This window comes from Vanellus vanellus (genome assembly GCF_965231255.1).
Source record: "Vanellus vanellus genome assembly, chromosome: 16".
In the NCBI taxonomy this organism is placed as follows: domain Eukaryota; kingdom Metazoa; phylum Chordata; class Aves; order Charadriiformes; family Charadriidae; genus Vanellus; species Vanellus vanellus.
Window position 1 is genome coordinate 4,485,692 of NC_138921.1, and position 23,078 is coordinate 4,508,769.

Genomic DNA, 23,078 nt, shown 5'->3' on the forward strand with positions numbered 1-23,078 from the left:
ACCACGCCTCGCTGCGGCCCTCACACCCACGCCACGGAGTGTGGGACAGCCCCGGGGGCGCAGCCGGCGCCCAGCCCGGCCTCCGGCGCCTATTGATGGTGCCCGTGCCCGGCCCCGGCCCGCCCGGAACCTGCGCGCCGAGCTCGGGTTGTCTCCGGCGCGGCGGCCGGGCGGAAGCGGAAGCGGCGGCGGCGGCGGCGGGAGGGCGGTGAGCGGTGAGGTGGGTTTCCTCGGCCGGGCACGGGGGGCGGCGGGGGTCGAGGAGGGGTGCTGGCCGTTCCGACGGGGTGCAGGGGGGTGTGCGGGGTGTGTGTGCGGCCCCTCCCGGGCGAGGGGAGCGGCGCCGGGGGTCGGCGGGGCAGGTGAGGTGTGCTCAAATGGAGCTTCGGCGGCTGTTCCGACCCGTGTGGGCCTTCGCGAAAGGCCGCCTCGCTGGATCGACTGTGTAAAGAAGATACGGAACGTACAAAGCTGTTGTAGTTTCGTATAGCCAATTAACGTTTGCGTGTACGCTTATTTTTTATTGTGCCACTTAAATTATTTATTGAGTTAATTTTTTTTTTTTTACTTAAGCTGTGCACACCGAGACTGGTTTTAGGTTGCGACTGAGCAGATCTGTACAGCAGAAAGTTGGGCTGTGTCTGTAGTTTGGGCTGATGGGATACAGGGCGATATCCCACACAGGTGCTTGTACAGACCCCCTGGGCGCTCTGCAAGGCCTGTGCATACGGTCCACCTTACACTGCCCTTGGCCACCTCTGAGCTGTTGCTCACCACCTCTAAGTAGTCTTTCAGATAAGATGTGGCATGTACATCCAGTCTCATCCCTTCTCCCTGCAGACGCAGCCACACAGGCTGTGGAGTGGGAAGAAGTGGTGTGTTTCTTGCACAGCAGACCCCTGCCTCTCCCAGAGAAAAGCCTCCAGTGGAGCACCAGCAGAACTGTGCTGTTTGTGCTTTAGAGCCATAGCCAGCCACTATAATGATCCTCAGCAGGTTGCCACATGAGATAAATTCGGTTTTTAGCGAAGTCACATTTCTAGTAGGCTGGTTTTGAAGTATTGGGGAGAAACTTCTACTGATGTTTCAGCTGACATGGTAGAACGTGACATGCATGGATTTTAGAGGACAGAAGAACAAGTACTTAGCTTGGGAAGATACCACCAGTGTGCTGCAGTGGCAAATATCTGTATGGTTAACCTCTACAGCGGCTGAGTCTTGTAGAGATGCTATGATATTGAACTGTAGTGCATTATCAGGAGTAGCTAAAAATTGTCATTTAGTGTCTTTGTTCTGAGCATGGTATAATTTTAAGATGCTAGTATTTTAGGTGAATCGTGTTTCTTACACTCTTCAATTCAGAAATAGAGGCCAGGTCTACTGATGCGCCTGCTTTCCTGCCTACTGGTGTTCTGGCTGCAAAAGTACATGTGCTGATCTGGCTTTTTCTGCTCTTTTAGGTCCTTAAAAATGGGGAACACAAGCAGCGAGCGAGCTGGACTGGAGCGTCATGGGCATAAAGCATCCCGAGGTGACAACTCAGGAGGAGCCATCAGCACGAAAGAGGGCGATAGACCAAAAATTTTAATGGACAGTCCTGAAGATGCAGACTTGTTCCATGCAGAGGAAATGAAGGTATTGGCGGTTTGTTCTTGTCTTCTAACATTACTAGTTTGGGAGTGCTGTCCAGTTGTGGTGCTGTTGGCAACCTTCAGTAATTCTGTTACTGTGTTTACACACAAAACTGACAACGTCCCTGGCTTCCCACACTAAGGAGGTTTGATATCGTGTTGATGTTCGAGCAGATATATTCTGAGTGTAATGTTATGGTTTCCAGCAAGAATTAATTGCAGAAAAACTAAAATCTAAGTTATAGGTACAGTGCCCCAGCTTCCTTTGGATCCTTAATGATTTTGCAGTTACCAGTGACATTTTTATGTGTTGAAAGATCTGTTAACTGGGTTTTTTTGCTCAGTATTAGATGGATTGTTATAAAAGTCTTGCTATGTATTATATTTCATAAGAATATCTAGAAGAAAATTACACTTAGATTTTGAGATGTGTCCTATAGACAACTCATAATCTATCTGCTAACTACAAATTTTGTGCCTACGGTATATGTATAATCTAAATGCTTCTTAAGTGTATTTCTTCTTAATTATTTTTCTCCCTCTTCTTATATCTGCGTATTTTGAAAATTTTTGTTAGCTCAAGTAATTTCTTTTTAACCTAAGAGAGAGCATGGAGAGAGGGGGATTATTTTGCCTTCCACTCTTTCTGCAAATTTGGACAGCTTTAACATCTTTGCAGAATTTGTGCAAATGAACTTTTGGACAGCATCTAGAAACACACAGTTTCTAATCTCTTATCTGATGAAAACTACTCGTAAACTTGTATCTTAGAGAATCGTGTCTGGATGCAAGAATGCCTTCAGTAAAACATGGGTTGTCTACGTCTGCCAGGGAAGAATTCCTTTTGATTCAGACTTTGTGTTTGTAGGCTCCCTTGGAGAAAGAAGAATTCTTAGCTTGGCAACAAGATCTGGAAGTGAATGATAAAACTCCCACTCAAGCTCGACCAACAGTCTTTCGCTGGACTGGAGGAGGGAAAGAAGTTTATTTATCTGGGTCCTTCAACAACTGGAGTAAAATTCCTCTGACAAGGAGGTAATAAAGTGCTGCTGCTGTGTTGGTGATATTCCACGTGGACTGGCAATGCTTAGTGCAGTGAGAAAGGCGGTCAGTTGATAGATTGGTGTTGTGCTTGGATGTACTGCTTTCCTCCTTCTCTTGTCAAGCCCTTGATGAGAATCTGACATTTTGATTCTTGGATGGCACAGGAGGTAAGTTGAGCTATGTGTCGATTTCAAAGGAGTGATTTGTTCACGAGGCACCATGCATGAATGACCCGAAACAATCCTTGTGCAGAGTCTACTACCTGGGGTAGAGTTGCAGTGTGTAAGGTAAAGTTGGTTTTAAGCGTAGTGTCTGTGATGGTACATGTACTTTCGTTCCGTATCATTGGCTGTTGCCCAGCTCAAAGCGTCCAAATTCTGCTTAGGAAACTCTGAGCCTGGGATCCATGCTGGTAAATTAATGAACAAGAGAATAAATCTATGTTAAGGTACCAAGTTCTTTTTCCTGCCAGAGAGCTCTGGACTTCTGCTTAATTCTGTACCTGAGTAAATATTTCATTTAAACCAATGTTTTCTCAAAAACTTAACAGATGGCAGAGAGTCTGAATTTAACTGTTGATCTGAGTCCTGTTTGTCAATGATGACGTATCCATGAACGATTGATCTCCTGCCAATTTCTGGTGTTTCTTATCTCAGTGACTACCTGCATTGTCATGGTTGCAAATGTGTCTTAATTTCTTAGGAAACTTGAGGGAGGAGCATAGTGGCCTGAGGAAATGGTATGGGCTGATTGTTCTGTGCATGAACAATGTGAAATAAATTATCAGGACAGGAGCTGGAAAAAAGGCTAGTGGAAATGGCCTTAATGTCATAGTCTGAGTGGAAAGTCTGGGAGACAGGAAATGGTGAAATGAATCTGGAAGATGAACAAAAATGTTTCTTTACTGGAAGAAAAAAAAAATAAGGCAGGTTTGTCTCTCGTCAGATTAGGTGTTCTGGGAAAGGAGATATTTGGATGGATGAAATCATATTACTGAATCAAATATGCTCAAGTTGAAGAGTTTATTATTCCAAACTGAAATTTCAAATCCAGCTCTGTGATGATATGCTCGCACTCCTTACCTGAGAAGAAGTAAAGAGAGATACTGGGGTTATATGGCCTGTTTGAATTGGTCACATAGCATCAACTGTTTCTCAGCTTCTCACCTCAAGGTGCTGGTAAAGACTTCTGAAGAATCAGGAAGTTCACAGCACAGGAGTATCAAAATTACCAAGCAGCAGCTATTCAGACACAAAGTAACTCAGAAATATTGAGTTGCTGCTTTCATCTTCTACTTATTGTTCGTTTATTTCATAGTCATTTCTGAAATGCAATTTACAATGGCAAATACTGAAAGGCGAAGAAATACGAGTAAGCTGATGTTGTTCCATCAACAGGAGTCTTGCAGATAAAATGAGGTCTCATATAATTAATGTGAAGATGTGAGGATGACTTTACAAAAGCTCAGTGCCAATCCACATTCCAGGAATGCGGATACTGATTTTGAATGCGTTGGGACTTACTGTCATAGAAGAAATGATTGTTAACATTAACCTTAGTTTGATTCTTTACCTTTTACCTTTAGATTGTATCAGAGATTCCTTTAAGTGTGACATTGTCTTTTTAAGTTCTTGTATTTTAAGGAGGCTTGTACTCTGTGTTACAGTGTTTGTCACAGTTTAGAGATTGATGTACTTTTCAGAATATTTCAGGGCTGATTGTTTGTCTTAAATTCCAGTCACAATAACTTTGTGGCCATCCTGGACCTGCCAGAAGGAGAGCACCAGTACAAGTTCTTTGTGGATGGGCAGTGGACACACGATCCTTCAGAGGTAATGTTTTCTCCAATTCGCTGTATTTATTCATTGAGGCATCTGAAGATGCAGAACTGGCTGGTTTCTCTACCAGTAGTTGGCCTTTTTAGCAAGAAGGTTTTTATTGGTTAACAACAGAAACTGACTGTTAAGCTGGTGAGAGAGAGATTTCTCAATCTCTCACCCCAGCTGGCCTAGGTGGTGACATCAGACTGACGGCCTCAAAGGACAGGAGATTTTGTAACAAATGGGTGATAAGGTCTCTTGGGTCTTGGTTTATAAGAGATGGTGAGCTTTTCTCATCTAGTGCCAAACTGTGTTTTAAAACACTGTAGCATTGCTGACAGCCCAAATCTCTCTGTGCTGTACTTGCTCTCTGTGCCACAATGTTGCTATTGCTGCTCTAGATCTTTTCATAGTCCAGTAATTGTGCCAAAATCTACCAGGCCTTTTCTTCCTCCTCTGCTGTAAAATGAGCTTTAACCCTAGCCTGCCCAGCGCTCCCTACCCACTTCAGAACTAATCATTCACAGCTGCTGGTTCCAGTCTTCTCACTGTCTTGGCAAACTTTGCAGAACCTTGCAGTAAATTTAGCTCTTTGAACCCTCTGGCCTGGATTCTAGTCTTAGCTTTAGTAGTAAACCAGCAATATCAACCCTAGTCTGTCCTACATGCTTGGCTCTGAAAGCCCTGTAGAAGCTTAAGCTCCTTGTGTCAGCACTGTTAACTTTAGCCCAAACCCAATCCTAGCCTTATCTTTAGTCTGAGAATTTATCAAGTGCTGTGGACCTATAGGAGGTTCAACTGACAGGCATCCCCCCAGTTCTAAATCCTGTACTTGCCCTTAACCTGACACTAACTGAGTAATGGTGAGCTCTTTCCATATCTGGTACTAGCATATTTTAAAAGCAATATATCTCATTCTTGTTAATGCTGATTGTGTAGTTTTGAGAATCTAATAGCCCTTCAAGCTTTTTATTCTGACTTTTGTATCTTGTTTCTTCCCAGCCAGTAGTAACCAGCCAGCTAGGTACTGTCAACAACATCATACAGGTGAAGAAAACTGACTTTGAAGTATTCGATGCTTTGATGGTGGACTCCCAAAAATGTTCAGACATGTCTGGTATGAGCTTACTGTTATTTTTATATCACACCTTTTAGAGCTGTTAAAAATTCCATCTTCTTTTTCATCTGGAGTTAAAGCTCTGGTACAGATTAATCTCCACTTTTGTCAGGCCCTGCAGGAATCACAAATGCACAAAGGAGAAAGCTTCTGACAGAGCAACGTAGGTCACTGTAGATCTGATAAGGAGGAAGTAATGGGTGCTTTGTTTGCTTGCCTGTGGGATGTGAAATCGCTGGTTTTGGCACACTCGGTGGATCAATCTCTACCTTACCACACCAAACCAATGTTGACAGGCCACACTGCTCCTAATACCATCTTTCTCTGCTCAGGAGGTGGGCCGAAGAGGTCAGAAGTTGCATGTTAAGAGGTAGAAATTAGATGTATCTTAGTAGTGCTGTCAGGCTCAGGAATATGTCATATCCTCTCAGTTTAGTATAATTGAGATATATCTTAGAATAATATAAAAATAATATTTTTTCCTTATGTTTCGTATTCTAGTGTAATAGAAGAGAGAAAAAGATTTAGCTTGAGTTATCTCTGAGATCAACCTTGCCACTTGTTCTTTATAGACCTTTGTAGGGATGGAGACCATGATTGAAATAGTATCTTAAATCCTCCTTCAGAAGACCTGTCCTTTGAATGTGAGGCAGAAGGTGTGCTTGGTTGCATTTTGCTATACGCTACTTTCCCCTGGAGAAAGCCTTTTTGGAGAAGGAGTGTGATTTGTGAGTCTTGGACAGTGCAAGAAGCCAGGAGGAGATCCTAGTAGATGCCTCCCTGCCATGTGCTGTAACAACCTTTTTTTACATTGCTTTAGGCTCTGAAGTGCTTTTTCTATTACCCTGTCCCTGCCCAGGAAGAATACCTGCCTTTTACGTGTGCGTACCATGTTTTTAGTGCCTCCTGTGGAGGTAACGTTGTAGAACAATGTTTGCTATTAAGTGTTTGCTGGGCAGAGATGACAGTGAAGTTCTGGAGTGCAGTGGGGCCCTCAGACCTCCGCCTCCCACATCCTCACAGCTAGTCTCAAGTCAGACAGACTTTGGTCATCTTAAATCACTTCTTGGGCAGTGACTGATCTTCTGGCCCTGCATCAGCTGCTGCAGTTCTTGTACCTACATGCCATTGATTTCTTCTGGCCGCGTGTTCCTGGATGTGAAAATCGACTTGCAGTACCAGTAAAAATGTACCTATAAAGAGCAGATATTCTTGCAGACTACTTAAGAATAAATATTTAACATTTCTCTGGCAGAGTTGTCAAGTTCACCCCCAGGACCGTACCACCAGGAGCCCTATGTTTGTAAGGCAGAGGAGCGCTTTAAATCACCACCTATTCTTCCCCCCCACCTGCTGCAGGTCATCCTGAATAAGGACACAGGCATTTCTGTGAGTACCTTGGTTTGTCTTGCTGAATCATGGCCTTGAGGGTGTGAACAGATGGGGACAAAATCTGGGTACAGACAGGGGACAGCTCAGGAAAAACTTTAGAATAGTTGCCGTGTTGGTAAATTCCTTATTACGTGTTCATCTGAAGTAAATTTGTTTTTCTACTTGTCTCTCTTCAAAATTGAAAAGAAAACTAGATTGTTATTTTACTCCCAGAAACCCTAATCTTCTCACTGCAACACTACTAAAATGTCAGAAGCATATCAGAAATAATTGAGGTGTGTTTCAGAGTCACAGTGAGGGTGCAGAGGGTTTCACTCTGGAGGGATCTTGAATTGTTCTGAAACTTTGGCTACATTTGTTGATGGACTCAGCATAAGAAGCCATGTGATGTGTTTATCACCCATCAGCCGTGATGAGTAAACTGTGAGTTCTGTTATTTTCACACTGGCTTGCTTTCTCTTTTCTCTAGTGCGATCCTGCTCTACTCCCTGAACCCAACCATGTCATGTTGAACCACCTCTATGCACTTTCTATCAAGGTGAGAGGCCAGGGCATGTTCTTCACACTTGCAGCTTTCGGATAACCGTGTTTCTCACTTGTTTTCCATCTCCTGTAGGATGGAGTGATGGTGCTTAGTGCTACGCATCGTTACAAGAAGAAATATGTGACTACTTTGCTGTACAAGCCAATATGAACATCATAGTAGTTTGTGACCAATGCTGTCTCAGAAAAAAAATTCTTCTCTTAACCAAACGTATTCCTGCTCTGTGCTGTAGCAAATGAACTTTCACTTCATATTGTTTCTGAGACTTCCAAGTTCTCCTGTATTTGCCTTATTTTTCCAGTCCCACCTTGGAAGTTCTTGGAGATTGCAGTTTTGTGGCAACTAGACAGGTGGCAAAGGTGTCAGTGCCCATTGTCAGCTCAGTTAAAAACCCAGCAATTTCATTAGGCTGAAAAACATGAGGGCAGCAACAGATTAAAAAGACCTTTAGCAGTGAGACAGACTGTAAGGAATAAACAAGCCAGCCCAAAGTCTAGAAAGTTCAGGATTCTTGTGGAATCTTATTTGAGCTCAACGCTCGGCAAAAGCAAGCCTATTACTGCTTTCATAACTCATCAAACACACAATTATTTCAGTAGCAAGTTCCAAACTTGCATGTCTGAAATAAGTGTGAATATTGATGTTCTTTTTGTAGCAGCCTTTCTAGGCTAAAATCAGCCACATAATCACCTACAAGCTCATTTTTATTTTACGGTAGACCGGGGTGCACTGTTTCTACTGTGAATAGCTCTGTAGTTTTTCTCTTCGTGAGAACTGAAATACAGCTTTTCCCCTGTGGAATTTCTGGTAAAGACAATTGTTTTTAATGGCTGGGTTTTTCTGTAAATCATAAACATGTCTTGCAGTAATCTGCTTTTTGAGACCAATTTCTCTTGCTGTTACTGATAAGGATTTCCTTAAGCTGGCTAGGTAGCTGTAAGGAAATCGATGTAGTCTGTTTAGGGATTAGTTTTTCAGTAACAGCCTGAAGGTGACTGTCAGTCACCTGTTTCGCAGTGGCCAAACTTGCCCCTCGGTGTAAGCAGTTGCAGCGTGCCGGATAGAGCGGCACTGCGCCTTCTGTGCCCAGGGCTCAGGCTGGGCCTCCGCTCCAGGTTGCAGCGTTGACCGCGGGTGTAAAATCCCTGGTGCTTCTGCAGCCAGGGCTGTGGGGATCTCTGCAACTTTTTATTCTGTTTATATTTGCTAAGTGATGACAGTAATACCAGGTTGCCTGTGCTTGGTACTCGCAGCCTGTTTTATCCCAAAACAAATGCAACATTAATGCAAAACTGCCTGCCAGCGTGCCTCGGGCCTGTCCTGGAGGAACCAGCTCAGGGGGTGACCTGCTGGGTCCTTCCCGCTCTTTGGTTTATTGGTGCCCGAGAGTGCCAGAGACTGTGCCAATGATAACCAGCCCCCGGCCCAGCGTGGGGAACAGCACATTGCACAAATCGGTAAGGAGTCTTTTCTGTGGGGAGGAAAGCTGTAGCAGCCAGTGTTCAGTGGAACCAGCCACAGTGGAAGGGTGGTTTGCCTTCCTCAGATCTGTTCACCAGCCTCATTGCAATATCCTGAGTAGCTCAGTCAATCTGGGTCTAGTGCAATGTTTCTCTGAAAACTTTCTTCGTTCTGTGCTATGGATAGTATTTGGTATTCTGAAATACGGAATTGCTTTTGTTTTCAGCCTCTTTAGAAACAAATAAAATATTTTCAACAAAAGGGGGGTGACTTGCTGTGTCATTATCGTTCTCAGCTTTGGTAACCTCAGCTTCCTTCAGTTGTTATTTTTTCTATAACCTGTGATTGCCTGATTGCAGTTTTATGGCTTGGTGGATTGTGGGAGCTTTTCACTCATAGATGCTCGGAACACTTTGTTCACTTGCAGTTAATCAGTGAAGAAGATGAGGGAGGTGGCTGTGTTTGTGATGTAAAGTTTGCAGGAAGAACAAGAGTCTGCTTACGAGCTCCAACAATCAGTTCCTGAGAAGCTGGATGCTGAGCAGCTTGGTGTTCGCCTAAAGCCTCTTTTTGTCCCAGCCAGCCACTCTTCAAGCAGACCTTTTTTTTTCCAGCCTTTCTCCTTGACAGCGTGTGGTTGCGTGTTGGACATGGTTTGCAATGTCACAGGTAGGGGATTAGGCTGTGCAAGGGGACAGCCTGCACCTACTTATTAGCCCCAGAAATGCTGCCTTGTGAGGCAGGTGGGGATGGGGCTGTGGGCAGGGCTGGTACCTGCAGAGCACTGTGTTCTGCAGGGAGGGCTGTGTGCTTTGGGGGTGTGGGGAGGGGGGCGGGTAGAGGCTGGTTGTGTCGGGGCAGTAAACAAAGATGTGTCAGTGGCAGAGAAGGGAGAGCGGGTTGGAACTGCTCCAGTTAGCTGATTTAGGAGGATTGCCTTTTGTTGAAATGTGAACTCACTGAGTCACAATGCCTGGAAGTTTAAATGCAGAAGTGTAAGCTGGTAGATAAACGTGTAGTGCAGCCATTCTTTCTCTGTTCTCTGCTTCCAGAGTGGTGTCAAATAATGTGCACTGAGCTGTTCAGTGGCCTGAGCGAGGTGTTGGGGGCAGGTGAGCCCCAGTACCCAGCTGTGCTTGTGGCTTTGCTGGGTGTAGATCCCACAGGTGCGGCCAGTGTGCTATGGGCTGGGTGCACTTGGCCTGTCACCGTGTGCCAAGGCACCAGCGCTCACTGTGGGGCTGCAGGATGCCCAGCACAGGGGCCGGGCTGTGGCAGCAAAGGCGGTGATGGCATTTGTGCCTGACTGGGCCTGTTTGTTTGGTAGGATAAGCATCAGCAGAGGTGAGGCAAGTGGTGGAGGGGATTGTTCAGCTGTGTTCAAAGCAAAGTAGATGTGATTGTGTATTGGCAGACAAACATCATGCAGAGAGGTGTCTTAAATGCTTTTTAACACCAGCAGGGAAATGATACCACAAGTTTCTTATTTGAATGACCTAGAATTAATTATTTTACTAGAAGAGAGGAGCTTAGAGGTAACTTAATATTTTTTTTTCTTTTTGGTTGCAAAACAAATTTTTCACAAGTCAGACTAAAGAAGCAGAAAGAGCGAACAGAAAGGAAGGCAAAAGTATGCAAAACTCAACAGTATTTATCATTAGTTCCTGCCTAGCTTTGTAGATTTTTTTTCCCCCAATTACATATCACCTGACTCACTCCAGGCTTTTCATCAGTGATGGAATGGTGGAATCACAGGACAGAACCAAATATTCAGAGGGTAACGCACACTTGGTGTGCAGCCGGCACTGCCCTGTGAGCTGGTGCAGCCCAAACCCCTGTTTGTTTTCCTCAGAAACCATGGCAAGGGGCCTGGGCTTTGTGCCCAGCAAGCAGCCCCACACTCCACCGTGCAAGTTCTGTGAGCCCACCACGTTTCGCAGCACATCTAGAGGGAGCGAGCACAGCTGCCCAGAGGCAGAGCATGGTGACAAGGTGCCATGTTCCCCAGCACCTGTGCCCTCAACTAACAGCTCCCAGGAGCCACAACCTTCCTCCAGGTGAGCCTCAGCCCCCCACAGCCCCTTCTCTCAGCCAGGAGCATTGCAGGAACGCTGGCTGAAGGTGGAGGGGGACTGGTCAAGTTGGTTTTGCTGTGGCATGGGTTTTGTGGGTCGTTTGTTGGTTTGGTGGTGTTTTTTTTTCTGCAGGTTGTTTTCTGCTTGACAGGTGAATGAATTAGATTAATCACACTGTGTTCCCCTATTGCAATGGGATGAATCAAATCCCTCCAAAAGCAAAAGCTGGATCAAGAGTTGGATTTATTAGCTCACTTACATTCCCCACCCACATCTCACAGTCTGTGCTGTTATGTTTATTCTTGGCTGTTGCTAGGAGAGCACATTTTTTTTAAGGTAGATGCAGAGACTTTTGTTACAGTCATTTTGGGGACTCTTGAGTAAGCCGTTACATTCTGTGTCTATGGCAGGAATAACAAGAGCTCCCTGCCCTCCCCGACCGCCTAAATTTCAGCACAGCGTGTGGTGGTCAAGCTGACAGTGGATTTGTGCAGAGTTTTTGGTAATCAAAAGGCTTGATAATTATTTTTTTTTTACTCCACCAGTTTCTGGATTATTTTAGTTTTGTTACAATTCTGATCATGCATCATAGGACTGCAACAATGAGCTTTAAATAAGTATTCTTTGTGCACAGTAAAATAGAAATAAAGGAACATTTAACAAGTTAGCATTTCATCATATACATCAGATAGTAGGCACAATAGATAAATCAAGCAGCTTGGGTTTTATGTAGAGCATTTTCATGAAGAATGTCATGTAGACCAAAATGTAAGAGGAGCTATTAGTAACCCGCCCACACACCCTCCAACAAGCCCTTTATTGGGGGTAAGGGGGCGGCTATGTGCACAAACCCAAAAACACTGAACAGTAGGAGGACAAATTAAGTTACTGTAGGCAGCAGTGTGAATATTAAAAACCTCTTCCTGTGAAAGAATACTTCAGACCCTGTAAAAACTGGTTCAGTTAAAAATAGATGTATTTACATTTAAGTCTGATCTAGCAAGTTTTCCCAGCAGGTGTAAGTTAAGCTGTACAGTAACTCTGCAGGTTGTACTCAATCTGACTTGATTTGTGAATATTTTTTTTTTAAAGTTGCAGCTATTAGGCCTTAAAGCACCAGCATATTACAGCAGTGGGATGAGTAACTATCTCCGTCCGCTTTGCTACCAGTACACTGCTGGGATAAATCCCAAACCTGTCATTAGATCACACTATTGTTGATTAGATGTTTTTTTCCAGCTGAAGATGTGTGGGTCATTTACCAGGGCGAGAGTGTTTTCCCAGATACTCACAGGCGTCTTACCTCTACCCCTAGCACTAGTTACCTATGTGAGGGCAGAATTTAGCTGTAGGTGTTTGCAGCTGACTGCTGCTATAGTAAAATATTTGGACAAATCCACCTGTTTTAGTTCATATGAACATGCTTTGTTTTTGTGAAGCCACTTACTCTACTTGTTCAGGGAATAACAACTATTAAAATGCTAAATATTGTCAAGGTTACTCTTTGGTAAGCTTTCACGCCTATAGATTACATAGCCTCTAACGCTGGGTGCAGTGGCAGGATGGCTGGGTGTTACTCTACGTAGAAGGAAGTGTTCATTTCACCATGCCAGTCAAGATAGTTATTTGTTTTATTTGGTTATTGTTCAACAACAAAGTTCAATACTTTCCAGGTGGAGCTTTGAACTGTCCCTCTGGTTCCCTCCCTTGTCGATAATAAAAAGGTAATGAAGAAAAATCCTGTACTTTTAGAGACCTAAAACCTCATTTATGCTAAGAAGCTTCAATTGCAATTTAATGTTACAATATTTCTTCATGGGAGCAGGAGGACTAAGCTGAGGCCCCTCCAGTGTCTGAAGATGGCTGTCCACAACCACCGTTAAAACAAAAAGCTAGTGTTGAAAAACGCACAGTTTACAATAAAAAAGTAGAAACCAATTCAATTCCCTTTTGTTACGAATATAAAGTTTCTTGTAAATATGTACAGTCCTTTGAGCTATTTCTATAGCAGGAAGCATTTCACAAACAAGACACAAGAGATACACTTTCAGGACTCAACAAGCCCATTTCTGAGGTCTTGAAGATCTTCCATGAGATGCAAAGATTTGAAGACTGATCTCAGTGACCTTTCCAAATATTCAGACCAGGAGACAAAAACTTTCAGCAAGTTTCCTGCCAAATCATCTGATCTAAAACAACCCAACAGACAAGAGAACAGAATACAATATTCATGAAACTCGCCAAAGGACACTGACAAGGCATTTGAATTTTTATGGGTTTCTAGAACAGGGTTAGCACAGGCTTGCAAGGGACTAGCAGGAGTTTAAGAGTGTGGCCAAGGGAAGATTGGATGCAGTTTTGCTCTTTCCAGTTGTAAAGAACATGGTTGTTCACTTAGAATCTTGCTATTGCAGATTGAATGGTCAAAACCTGCTTTGAAAATCATTTGCTCTCTGCTTCATGTTCACAGCAAAAGAGAATAGAAAGCAATAAATGGCTTGAGGTTAGATACGCAGAAGCAAAGGCGGAGGTGTGTTCAGTAACCGCTAAACCTGTTCATTGTGAGTATCCTCTTGTGCCATGACATTTGGTTCTTATTGTACGACAAGTTACAGCTCACGGGAGGAGCCAGCCCTGGGCTGCTCGTCTCCCTGGGGAACACAGGACTGTCAGGACTATGGTGTCACGTCTAAAGGGACCATGTTCAGTGCTGAGAGGAGAACACAAGCGTGACTGTAATTCTTGTCATAGAATAAGGCTTGTTAACTCTTCTTTGCCAAATTTCCAGAGTAATTAACGGTTATTTTGCAGCGTAATCTAAAGGTTTCTGTTAATTTACAAGTGAGGTACAATACACTACTCAGCAAAGCAACCTAAAAGGAGAGAGCAGCCAGTGATGGTGCAGCAGCATGCAGTGAACTGTCATGCAGAAGACCTGGATAAAGTCTTACACCCCAGTAGCTTATAGGTAATGCACTTTGTCTCAGGGCCGGGCACATGTGATCGTTTAAAGCAGGGTTCTTCCCTCCCCGTCAGAGCTGCTCTAGAGCAATTTCAGTGAGAACAAAATAACTTTCAGAAGTGGCAGGTAAACAGACTAATCAGAAGTAATTTTTCTTGTGTTCTGTAGAGAATATCCAATCACACCTTCTATTGAAAGACTCACTCACCTTGGCCCTTCTGTTTCCAGGCCATCAGGAATTCCCAGCATGTCTCAGAACTATGATCAATTATCTGGTAAGGGGTGCTAACCACATTAAAGACCTGGGGTGGGACTCTAGTCCCGTTTATTTTCCTCCGTGAACTACTAGGGACTAAAGTGAATACAAAAATTTCATGAACTGCTTGAAAGAGTAACAGTAGTACAAAGTGCAAAAACAAGAGTGCAGGAAAGTGCAGAGAAATTAACTGAGATGCGAACAATCTTCAAAAGCGTCACGTCTCCCGATGTGGAGCTAGCTTTGGCCCAGGAATGCTGTTTTGGTAACTGGGCAGCAGACATATGGAGTGCATATACTCAGTATATTTCCTTTTTTTTCCTGCAGGTCAAGATGAGTAACTTTGTCTAGCTGAGACTTACACTGATGACTGGTCCCAGACCTGGCAGGGAAATAAAATGACAGTTACAAGTTGCACTTATTTTTCTCACATATGCACAGGTGCCAGCAGCAGTACATCACCTAACTAGTGCTGCTACCGCTGAGCCAGTGCTCTATCCCTGCCTGCTTCTAGGTGGCATAATTCTGACACAGGCAAGTACTATCAGCATCACTTTAAACACAACAGGCTCCCATGTTCCTTTCTCCAGACATCATCCTCCTTCAAGTCCTCAGTAACTTGATTTCTGTTGGTAACTGCACCTTCACTTTCAGATCTGGAGGACTTTAGCCTGTCGCTAAAGTCAAGCTGCTTTTGCAGTTACAGAACTCGCACAAGGGAAGGTGTTCCCAGGGCCACTGAGTTACACCGTATATGCTCTGATTTAATAGATGTTGCGGGGGGGGGGGGGGGGAGGGATTTGATGTGCTCTTGTACTTTACAGTCCCATCAGCCCTTCCATTCTGAGAACAGAAAGGTTCTCCACACTCCTGACTTACCTTATTGACTTGAGCAAGAGGAGTTCTGGCACCACTCACAGGCATTCGTCCTCGGCTGCTCTCTTCAAACAGTCTTCCAGGGGACCTTTCTCTGCGGGTGCTCAGAAGCCGGCCTGGAGATTTCTCCCTCTCCAGTGGTCGCCCAGGTGACTTGTCCCTCCGCAGCTCTGTCCTTCCCTCGCGGTACCGATGTGGTGTGCTTGGTTCTCGAGGGTGGCTTGGACCTTCCGGTGGTCCTGGGCTTGATGCTACCCGCTTGGTTATGTGCTCGTTGTATGTGGGCGGACCTCTCTTGTTAGGGCTACTGTCATTCAAAAATAATGGACGCGAACAGCTGAGCGACAAAAACCTCACGTTACATTTTCTTTTAGCAAAAATGTAACTTTCCCCAAACACCCAGCAGTGTTTAGGTGAAAAAGCATCAGACCTCCCTGAGCCAGGATGAAAAGTGCAGAGATATTTTGAGAGCTAAGTATTCATTACATTAGCAACACTAGTGATGTCCTTAATGAATTGCTAATGTAAGTCATGTCTATGTATCCGGCCACAAAAGTACCCATTTTCATATACCTAAGCAGTATATTTTTCCATATAAAAGTACACTAAAATTTGATATATGCCTTTTCACTTACAAAATGTTTAGTAACTTCAGGATGTTCAGGCCAGGTTAGGATGAGCTACAAGCCTCAACTTCTCAGTTTCCAATGCACAGTGGCATAGTTTTTATTCACCTGACTGAAGTATCGCTGTTCTGCTGAACAGAACAAGATCGTATCACAACTTCCCAACGCTGTCTCGATAAGGCTTACTCATTATGTAAGAGGAAGGGGCTCTTGCTTTAGAGATTGTTACAGTCATTCAGTGTTTACTGTCATATCGCTAGCACCTAAGCTCACCAAGCTTTAAAGTCACAGCTATCTCACAACATAAAAGGAAAGCAGCTGAAGATCACAAAGCATCTGTGAAGGAGATTACCCACGTGTCCCTACAGAGTTAATGTTTCTTTGCCTTTTGGATTTTAAAACATCAGTGACTCGACTCCTTGTTCCATCCCAGCATTACAATGACTGGCTAACGCCAGCCTCTATCTCTAAGAATGGAACAAGGCCATCCAACATTTCAGGGGCAAAAAGCCATCTGGAGCAAAGTTTGCTTACGAGGTGCACAAGGACCATAACACATGGACTTCATCATACCTGCGAGTAGCAGAAGATCCTCTGTGGTGCTGCTCATTGTTGGTCTCCTTCACTAGATTGCCCTTACAGCAAATCACCCTTAATTTGTCTTGGTACGAGGAGGCCAAGTAGATAGCTCCAGATGAAATTGCAGGCCCTAGATACCGCGGGTTTGGTATCTCCAAGTGGGCTCGTGCAGGAGTTCTGGGTAAAATTGCAGGAAAAAGTCTTTACAGTGACAACACTGTACCTTTTTAGGGGAAGTACACATATTCTTGCAGCACTTGCTGTTCAAAGTAATGAAACGAGAACAACTTACCCTAGAGAAGCTCGTGCCTGAATCTCAATCACTTCAAGGGAATTGAAGTGGGTCACGAACAGATAGGGCTCCCTGTAGGCTGAAGGAACATCACAGAGGGAGGAAAACCAAAATAAAATTCTCCATTAAAAACTTCTAAAAAGCATCAGTGAGCACAACAGAGCCTCACAGCCCCTTGGGAAAACAAAGGGAATATATTTTCTGTAATAAGACATAGAGCCTATTACTAAATAGGGAGATGCAAGCTAAAAGAACTGTTACTTTGAAACTATCTGTATCTCAAGAATTATACTAACTGAAGTATCATGAAAAAGGCATTACAAACAGACCGTTAACAGAATCCCATCAGGTAGTGGGAAAGGCCTGAGGGAACCATACTGACATTATATATTCTTGACTATTTCAGAAACTTCCAAGCATCACTAAAAATTCCACCAGCCAGGTCAATCACTGTCAGACTAGGAACATTAAGGAAATATAACTTTGGTTTAGTTTTCCTCAACTTGTTTATACTTCAGAAGATTTGCCATTTGGATTTATAATGATCTTAAATCATGGGAAAATCGCCATAATTTCTGGGAGAATTGGGCCAGGGAAGAGGAAATGGAAGTGCTGAGTAAAAATACCTGTCCCACAAGGTTGCTTCCCGGTTTCAATAATTTCCATAATCCAAGTGAATGTCCCTCAACACCTACCAAAAGCTAAGGGCAAGCGATTCCATTTCAGGTCATCTGTTCTACTGCGTCTTCCATAGGAATCCACAAAGACACCAAACTCTGCCAATAAAAGTAATGTCATATCATGAGCACACACCTAAATTTTACTCATTTTATTTTTGAAGGGACGCAGGCGATTGACCCTGGGCTTTTCAGCAGGGACACTGGGATTACTATCTTGCAAATCCCAGTGCAACATGAATTACTCTAATTGACATTGAATTGGATAGATATAAGAGTACTTTCAGTACCAAAAGGTACTCCAATTCTAGGTCTCTCTATACCAATTAAGGTAAGGTTATTAGCGAATCTACAGTTGGGAAGACCATGAGACTCCTACCCTAACTCACCCTACATTACTGTGTGTTTTTGAAGACTTCCTGTGCATTTCCGTGACACTATCCTAGAGGGCCAACAAAAGCGGCTATATGAGAAAAAACACGCTCTTCTATTTCATCACAACAAGATTCAGCACAACAAGGTCTCATCTGTCTGTATGGAAACCAGACAAGAATGCCAAAGTTTGAAAACCCCTTAATATTTTATCAAGATAATCAAACATCTGTTTACACTTAACATTGTGTGCCCTTGGGCACAGAAGCCTACTTGTGCCAACTGAGCCACAGGCACGGAGAACTTGTGAGCCAGAAGCAAGCTGACAAAAAAGCACCTCAGCAGACTGGAGCAGTAAGTGCTAATTTAGTGCCAACACCTTGTGCATCTTACTGTTTAAACCACCAGCCACAACTCTTCCAGGGCTTTTAGATTCACAACCTTCATCAAAGCTTTGTTACTGGGTACTAGAAAGTCAACTCTGTTCAGCTTTTCTTTACAACACTACTTAGGTACCTTCTGACAGTTCACATACCAGAGAGCAGCTGTAGTGCAACAACTGCACGACCATACCACACACTTACCATGGAAACACAGCAGATACTCCTCCCTCTGCCCTGTTGGGTTCACTTGGATGATACTGACTGGAAAACTGTTGGTGGAAGCAGCATACACAGCAGAGGCCAAAGTATGGTCATTTTTATCCAGAAACTCTGCAAAGAGAATGGAGAAAAACAGCTTGATCAGCACCAATTTTTTTTTCTAAAATGCTTTAGAAAAGCCCCACCAAGTGAATCTGTGGAGCCATTCCTCAGGAAGTGTCTCCTACCCTCCAGCGTGTACTGCTTCATCTCAATTTCATAGAACTTGTTGGTTCCAATGATGATGCTGTAAGTGGTCAAATGGATGCAGCTGCAAGGCTCAGACGTTTCAATCTCCTGGAAAAGAGGAAAGTATGGACCCATATTAGTTCCCTAGAACAGTTTACAGATTTTGCTTATTCTGGAAGATTATATATTGCCACATTTATCTTTATAGAAGGGAGAGACGGCAACTTCAAACTCACTAACAGCCTCTCAAAAGCATGTGAAAAAGTACTCTTGCTAGAAGAAAAAGTTTTATTTTGTTGGAAGTGATACGTGCTTGAATATAGACCTGCGTATCAACTCAACTCCAGGCGCTAACCCTAATAAGAACCTCCTCCTTTTGGAAGGATACACTGTTCTGGAAGATACTCTTCTGCTCTGTAGTTCTCAGTTTTCTGGAGAAGCAGGGAGTGGCTCCATCCTTACACTACGTCACAGACATGCCAATGACTGCAGGTCTGAACAGCGTCTCCGCAGATGACATAAGACCAGGACTGAGCAGTTCAGGTTGAATGACAGACTTGTCACTAGGAAGTCTATCAGTCAAAACTGCCCCAGCTCTTGAGCAGCTGTGCTAGAACAATCACTTCCTCGCCTGGGAGTCACCAGGAATCAAGGGCAGCTGCTAGAAAGGCAGACAGAAGATCCAAAGATAACTGCAGCAGGATTGAGCCCCAGTCAAGTCCCAAACTCTTTATAAGCCACAGAGCACAACTCTTGTCAGTAGCACATCCATCACTGTGGTTCCACCAACAGGAAGAATCAGCTCCCTAAAGCATCTCTGCTGTTAACACTTAAGCAATTAGCTTGATGTCTCCTTAAGCAAAAGGAAAACAAACACACAATCTTCCTTCCTTCTTTGTACAATGTTAACACAGACATGTTGTCCACCAAGACAATGCAAATGCATTGTGATTGACCAGCTAGGATAGCTCTGCCAGTTAGCCTGACACAACCCACAGATCCCCAGATTGTCTGAGGAGAAGATTTCTTGCATAATTTCTAGTTTATCAGCAAATTTAGTTGGCAGAACAGAAGAGCATATTCTGGGCTTGCTGCCATGTTATTAGGATCTAAATTAAATCATCTGGATTAGTGAAGATAAGGAAAACCTGCCTTCTAAACCACGCCTTTGCATGTTTTGCATGTAAGTCCTTGTCAAGGCACTTGGCTCTTTGGAGGTGAATGGCAGCACTGGCAGAGGACAGTGACTCTACATCTTCAGTGTTTCCTGCCGGCTGCTGCTCCATTGTGAGCAAGAGTTGATGTCAGCTACAATGCTTGTAGATGTTCCAGGTTTGCTGGCATCCACATTGTTTGGGCCAAGATCTTCTCCATCATATGTGTCTTTACTTCAAAGGAGGCCAGCATCTGAATTACTGTGCCAACTGCTTCCTTACAGCAGTGCAAGTATAGTGCTCTGGGGATAAAAGTCTCAGTCAAGCTGTCAACTGAACCGCTGCCTTCAAAGTAACCTGCAGAAGCTCAGAGGGATATATATACTTTGACCTCAACATCCCTTAACTCGTGAATTGGAGAGGACATGAGTTTCTGAGTACCATCCCATTTTAAGGTGGGCAGTGTTTAAACTCTTTGTTCTGAGGAGAGATCCCTAATACATTGTTTTTTTTTTTCTGGATGCATAAGAGCATATAAAATTTATTCATGACAGTTCACTGGACTTGATTCAAGAGGAATAGTGGGTTAGGTGCTCAGAGCACTATCTGCTTGCAATTGGCTGTCTGAAGAACAGTCGCCCTGGTTCTGCTCTTCATAGCCATGCACAGCAGAAAGAAGCAATACTTGTACCAGTACCGCACAGCACAGGTGTTGCAGGTAGACAGGGTTACACACAGAGGAAGTGTGAGATCTATGTCTTACTGCCTTGTTTGCTGGCCAGGAGAAAGTACATGCATATCAGGGTAAGTATGGGAAACAGCTGCCCACCCAGTGATGGAATGATACCAAATACCCTTTGATTTTCACTGGTACCGTAAACCAATTCAGATACCCATTCCTTCCTTAACTGCAAAGAAGAGAGAAGTCATTTGTTATGGATTTCTGCAAAGACAACAGAGGTGAGGGAATACTGCTGGATAATTAAGAAGAAAGTATTTTGGGGGTAAATAAGCAAGGGTATGATTACTGCTGAGTCCAGTATTTCAAAAAAAAAAAAATCACAGTTCTGTCCTGCATCTCTCCAAATACGCCAACTCTTATTAAAGGAAATTGCCACCTACTCCAGTTTTAGTCCATGCACGTTGCAATTTGTTATCATTTTAGCTGACAAAAATGTCCTTATGCATGCAAAAAGGTGTAAGATGTTTGCTGCAAAGCAAAGTCTTAGTGCAATATTTGAATTACTGAGCTTACCTTTCTGATACAGAACTTGCTCAAGCTCTCATTGTATCGCAGAACAACCACTTTATTGGGCATGGCTGCACAGATACAAAGGCCATTCTCAACCTGTAAGGAAGATTACAAGCACAGTTCAGGATGGTAATAGAGAGTAAATTCTAACGCTGAGCGTGTGAAACAGATCTGAACACCTATTGCCACACAAAGAACTTTGCAGAGATACGCATGTACATTTTTAATAGGATAGTTACTGTGAATTAGTGAAATAATGAAAAGCGTCTTCTCATTCTCAAAAAAGAATAGAAATTTGAACTGCTTTTATGATTTCTTTTATACTTGAAATAAGTTAATAAAAAATTAGAAGATTTTTCACAGAAAAATGTTTCATTAAAAGCGATAAGAAGGTTAGGTCTAAATTTTAACCCCTGAAACTTATCTTAAACATGACTTTGAAATGAATGATGTTCAGTTTGTTAACAAAGTAGTCTGTAGAAGTAATTGTTAATGAAAATTTTTGCTGTGGCTAAATGTTCCATACTAAAACTGGGAATTAATGTAAATATCAAGAGTTATCAAGTGACGCAAACACCTAAGTAAATTTGCTAGTCTGGAAACTGTCCTGGTTTGAGGTAAAACAGAACCAATTTTGTTCAGTAACTTCTTAGCTGGGTCTCTTCTAACTACTGAAATTAACTGCAGACAGTGTTCACTCTCTGAGTGATAAAACCAACTGTTTATAGCTGATGCCCAGGCGTGGTATGCAGAGAGGCTCTTGCTTATACTTATTGCTACAATCCCTAAGGCCAACCAACTTTGTTGTTTGCCCTGTTGGACAGTCGGAAGCGGAAAAGCATAGTGAGGTCCCACCTGCAGGGAGGAGCAGACAGGACAGGTGACCCAAAACTGACGAACAGGGTATTCCATCCCATCTGCCTCATGCTCAGTATAAAAGCTGAGGGATCAAAGGGTCACTCTCTCTTCCTTCAATGGCTGACGTCTGAGGAGGAGTCAGTTTGTCTGCCTGTGATCCTGATCCGGAATCCAGTTCCTGTCCGTCACTGAGTCCAGCGTGGGACTGCCCCAGTGCCAGCCAGTGACGTGACTGTCATCTTGGGAGCTTGATACAGTTTTGTATACTTTTCATTATTTCTTTTTATTTTATTATTAATATTTCATTAAAGTAGTTTAGTTCCTTCTAAACTCATAAGTCTCTTTTTCCTCCTCTGCCTCTCTCTTTGAAGAGGGGTAGAGGGGAGCATCTGTCGGTCCCGTCTGGGGTCCCTCAGGTCCCCAGTAGTGGATTTTGGCCTAAACCATGACACTGTTACATGACATTCAAGAGCAAACAGTGGATGGAATTCACTAATTATAAATCTCAAAATTGAAATCAACTGTGAGGAGGCAGTTATACTATGCTATGCTGCATTTCTTATTATGTAGCAGTTTAGGCTATAACCATCATGTCATCCTGACTGAATTCACTCATATTAGTAGTAGATCCTCCATACTGTCTCCAGCTCAGCCCCTCTTCAGCCCCTAAACTCCTCTTATTTGAAGAAAAAGATATAAAACAAGAATATAGACCTTGGATTTGTTGCCAGTAAAATAAAGATGCTGAGTTCATTAATATTAATCTCAGTGCAGTCTAACAGGTGGTCTGGGAGCACGAGGGAGCTGTATCCCACCTTGCCAGCAGCAAAAAGGTGACATCCTTTGACAGCCTCAAAGACATTTGGTGAGACATCAGGCTGGGCTGGGAGGTGAGACTGGGCTAGAGATTGCTTCACTTTCTTTACATCAACAAGACACAGGGCCCTTTCTTCTCCTGGAAACAAAAATGGTTACATTTCGTCAGGGGAAAACTCTCTATTCTCTACAAAAGTCTGTTGTTACCTAAGCAGCAGCTTGTCATTACAGGCTGTTACTGTGGTAACAGTCACAAGGTACCATGTAGAATTCATTCCATATTATTCCTTTTAAAAGTGAAACAGAAAACTTACAAAAACCCAACCACACAATAGGCAGTAAATCCACTGGGAGAACCACTGTTCCCTCCATGGATTATTAGTGTCACTAAGGTCTAGCAGATCACAATAACAGTGGCCTCATTAGGACACTATTCAAAATTAG

The 23,078-nt window shown here is 43.5% G+C and overlaps 2 protein-coding genes and 1 long non-coding RNA gene across 4 annotated transcripts in view; 2 read left to right on the forward strand and 1 right to left on the reverse strand.

Moving 5' to 3' along the window:
- Positions 1-1,470: 1,470 nt before the first annotated feature.
- On the forward strand, positions 1,471-9,264 carry PRKAB1 (protein kinase AMP-activated non-catalytic subunit beta 1; the record flags this gene model as incomplete). Its single annotated transcript, XM_082491535.1, has 7 exons — positions 1,471-1,635; positions 2,500-2,666; positions 4,414-4,507; positions 5,498-5,612; positions 6,868-7,001; positions 7,474-7,542; positions 7,621-9,264. 7 exons carry the CDS (start codon positions 1,471-1,473, stop codon positions 7,696-7,698), a joined length of 822 nt encoding a protein of 273 aa, XP_082347661.1. The 3' UTR covers positions 7,699-9,264.
- A 1,669-nt stretch (positions 9,265-10,933) lies between these two features.
- On the forward strand, positions 10,934-12,958 carry LOC309678594. The gene is made up of 3 exons (XR_014269765.1): positions 10,934-11,066; positions 12,758-12,808; positions 12,910-12,958. It is a non-coding gene; the product is annotated as an uncharacterized lncRNA (long non-coding RNA).
- Positions 12,959-14,660: 1,702 nt separating this feature from the next.
- The window catches only part of CIT (citron rho-interacting serine/threonine kinase), a gene marked incomplete at both ends in the record, with an annotated part of 72,169 nt that continues 63,751 nt past the window's right edge, over positions 14,661-23,078 (reverse strand). For both annotated transcript variants that reach the window (XM_082491802.1, XM_082491801.1), the window contains 9 exons: positions 14,661-14,684; positions 15,182-15,485; positions 16,378-16,560; positions 16,676-16,754; positions 17,371-17,451; positions 18,309-18,437; positions 18,554-18,662; positions 20,964-21,056; positions 22,634-22,773. In XM_082491802.1, the coding sequence (XP_082347928.1) occupies positions 14,661-14,684; positions 15,182-15,485; positions 16,378-16,560; positions 16,676-16,754; positions 17,371-17,451; positions 18,309-18,437; positions 18,554-18,662; positions 20,964-21,056; positions 22,634-22,773 (1,142 nt within the window). The remainder of the gene's footprint in view (positions 14,685-15,181; positions 15,486-16,377; positions 16,561-16,675; positions 16,755-17,370; positions 17,452-18,308; positions 18,438-18,553; positions 18,663-20,963; positions 21,057-22,633; positions 22,774-23,078) is intronic.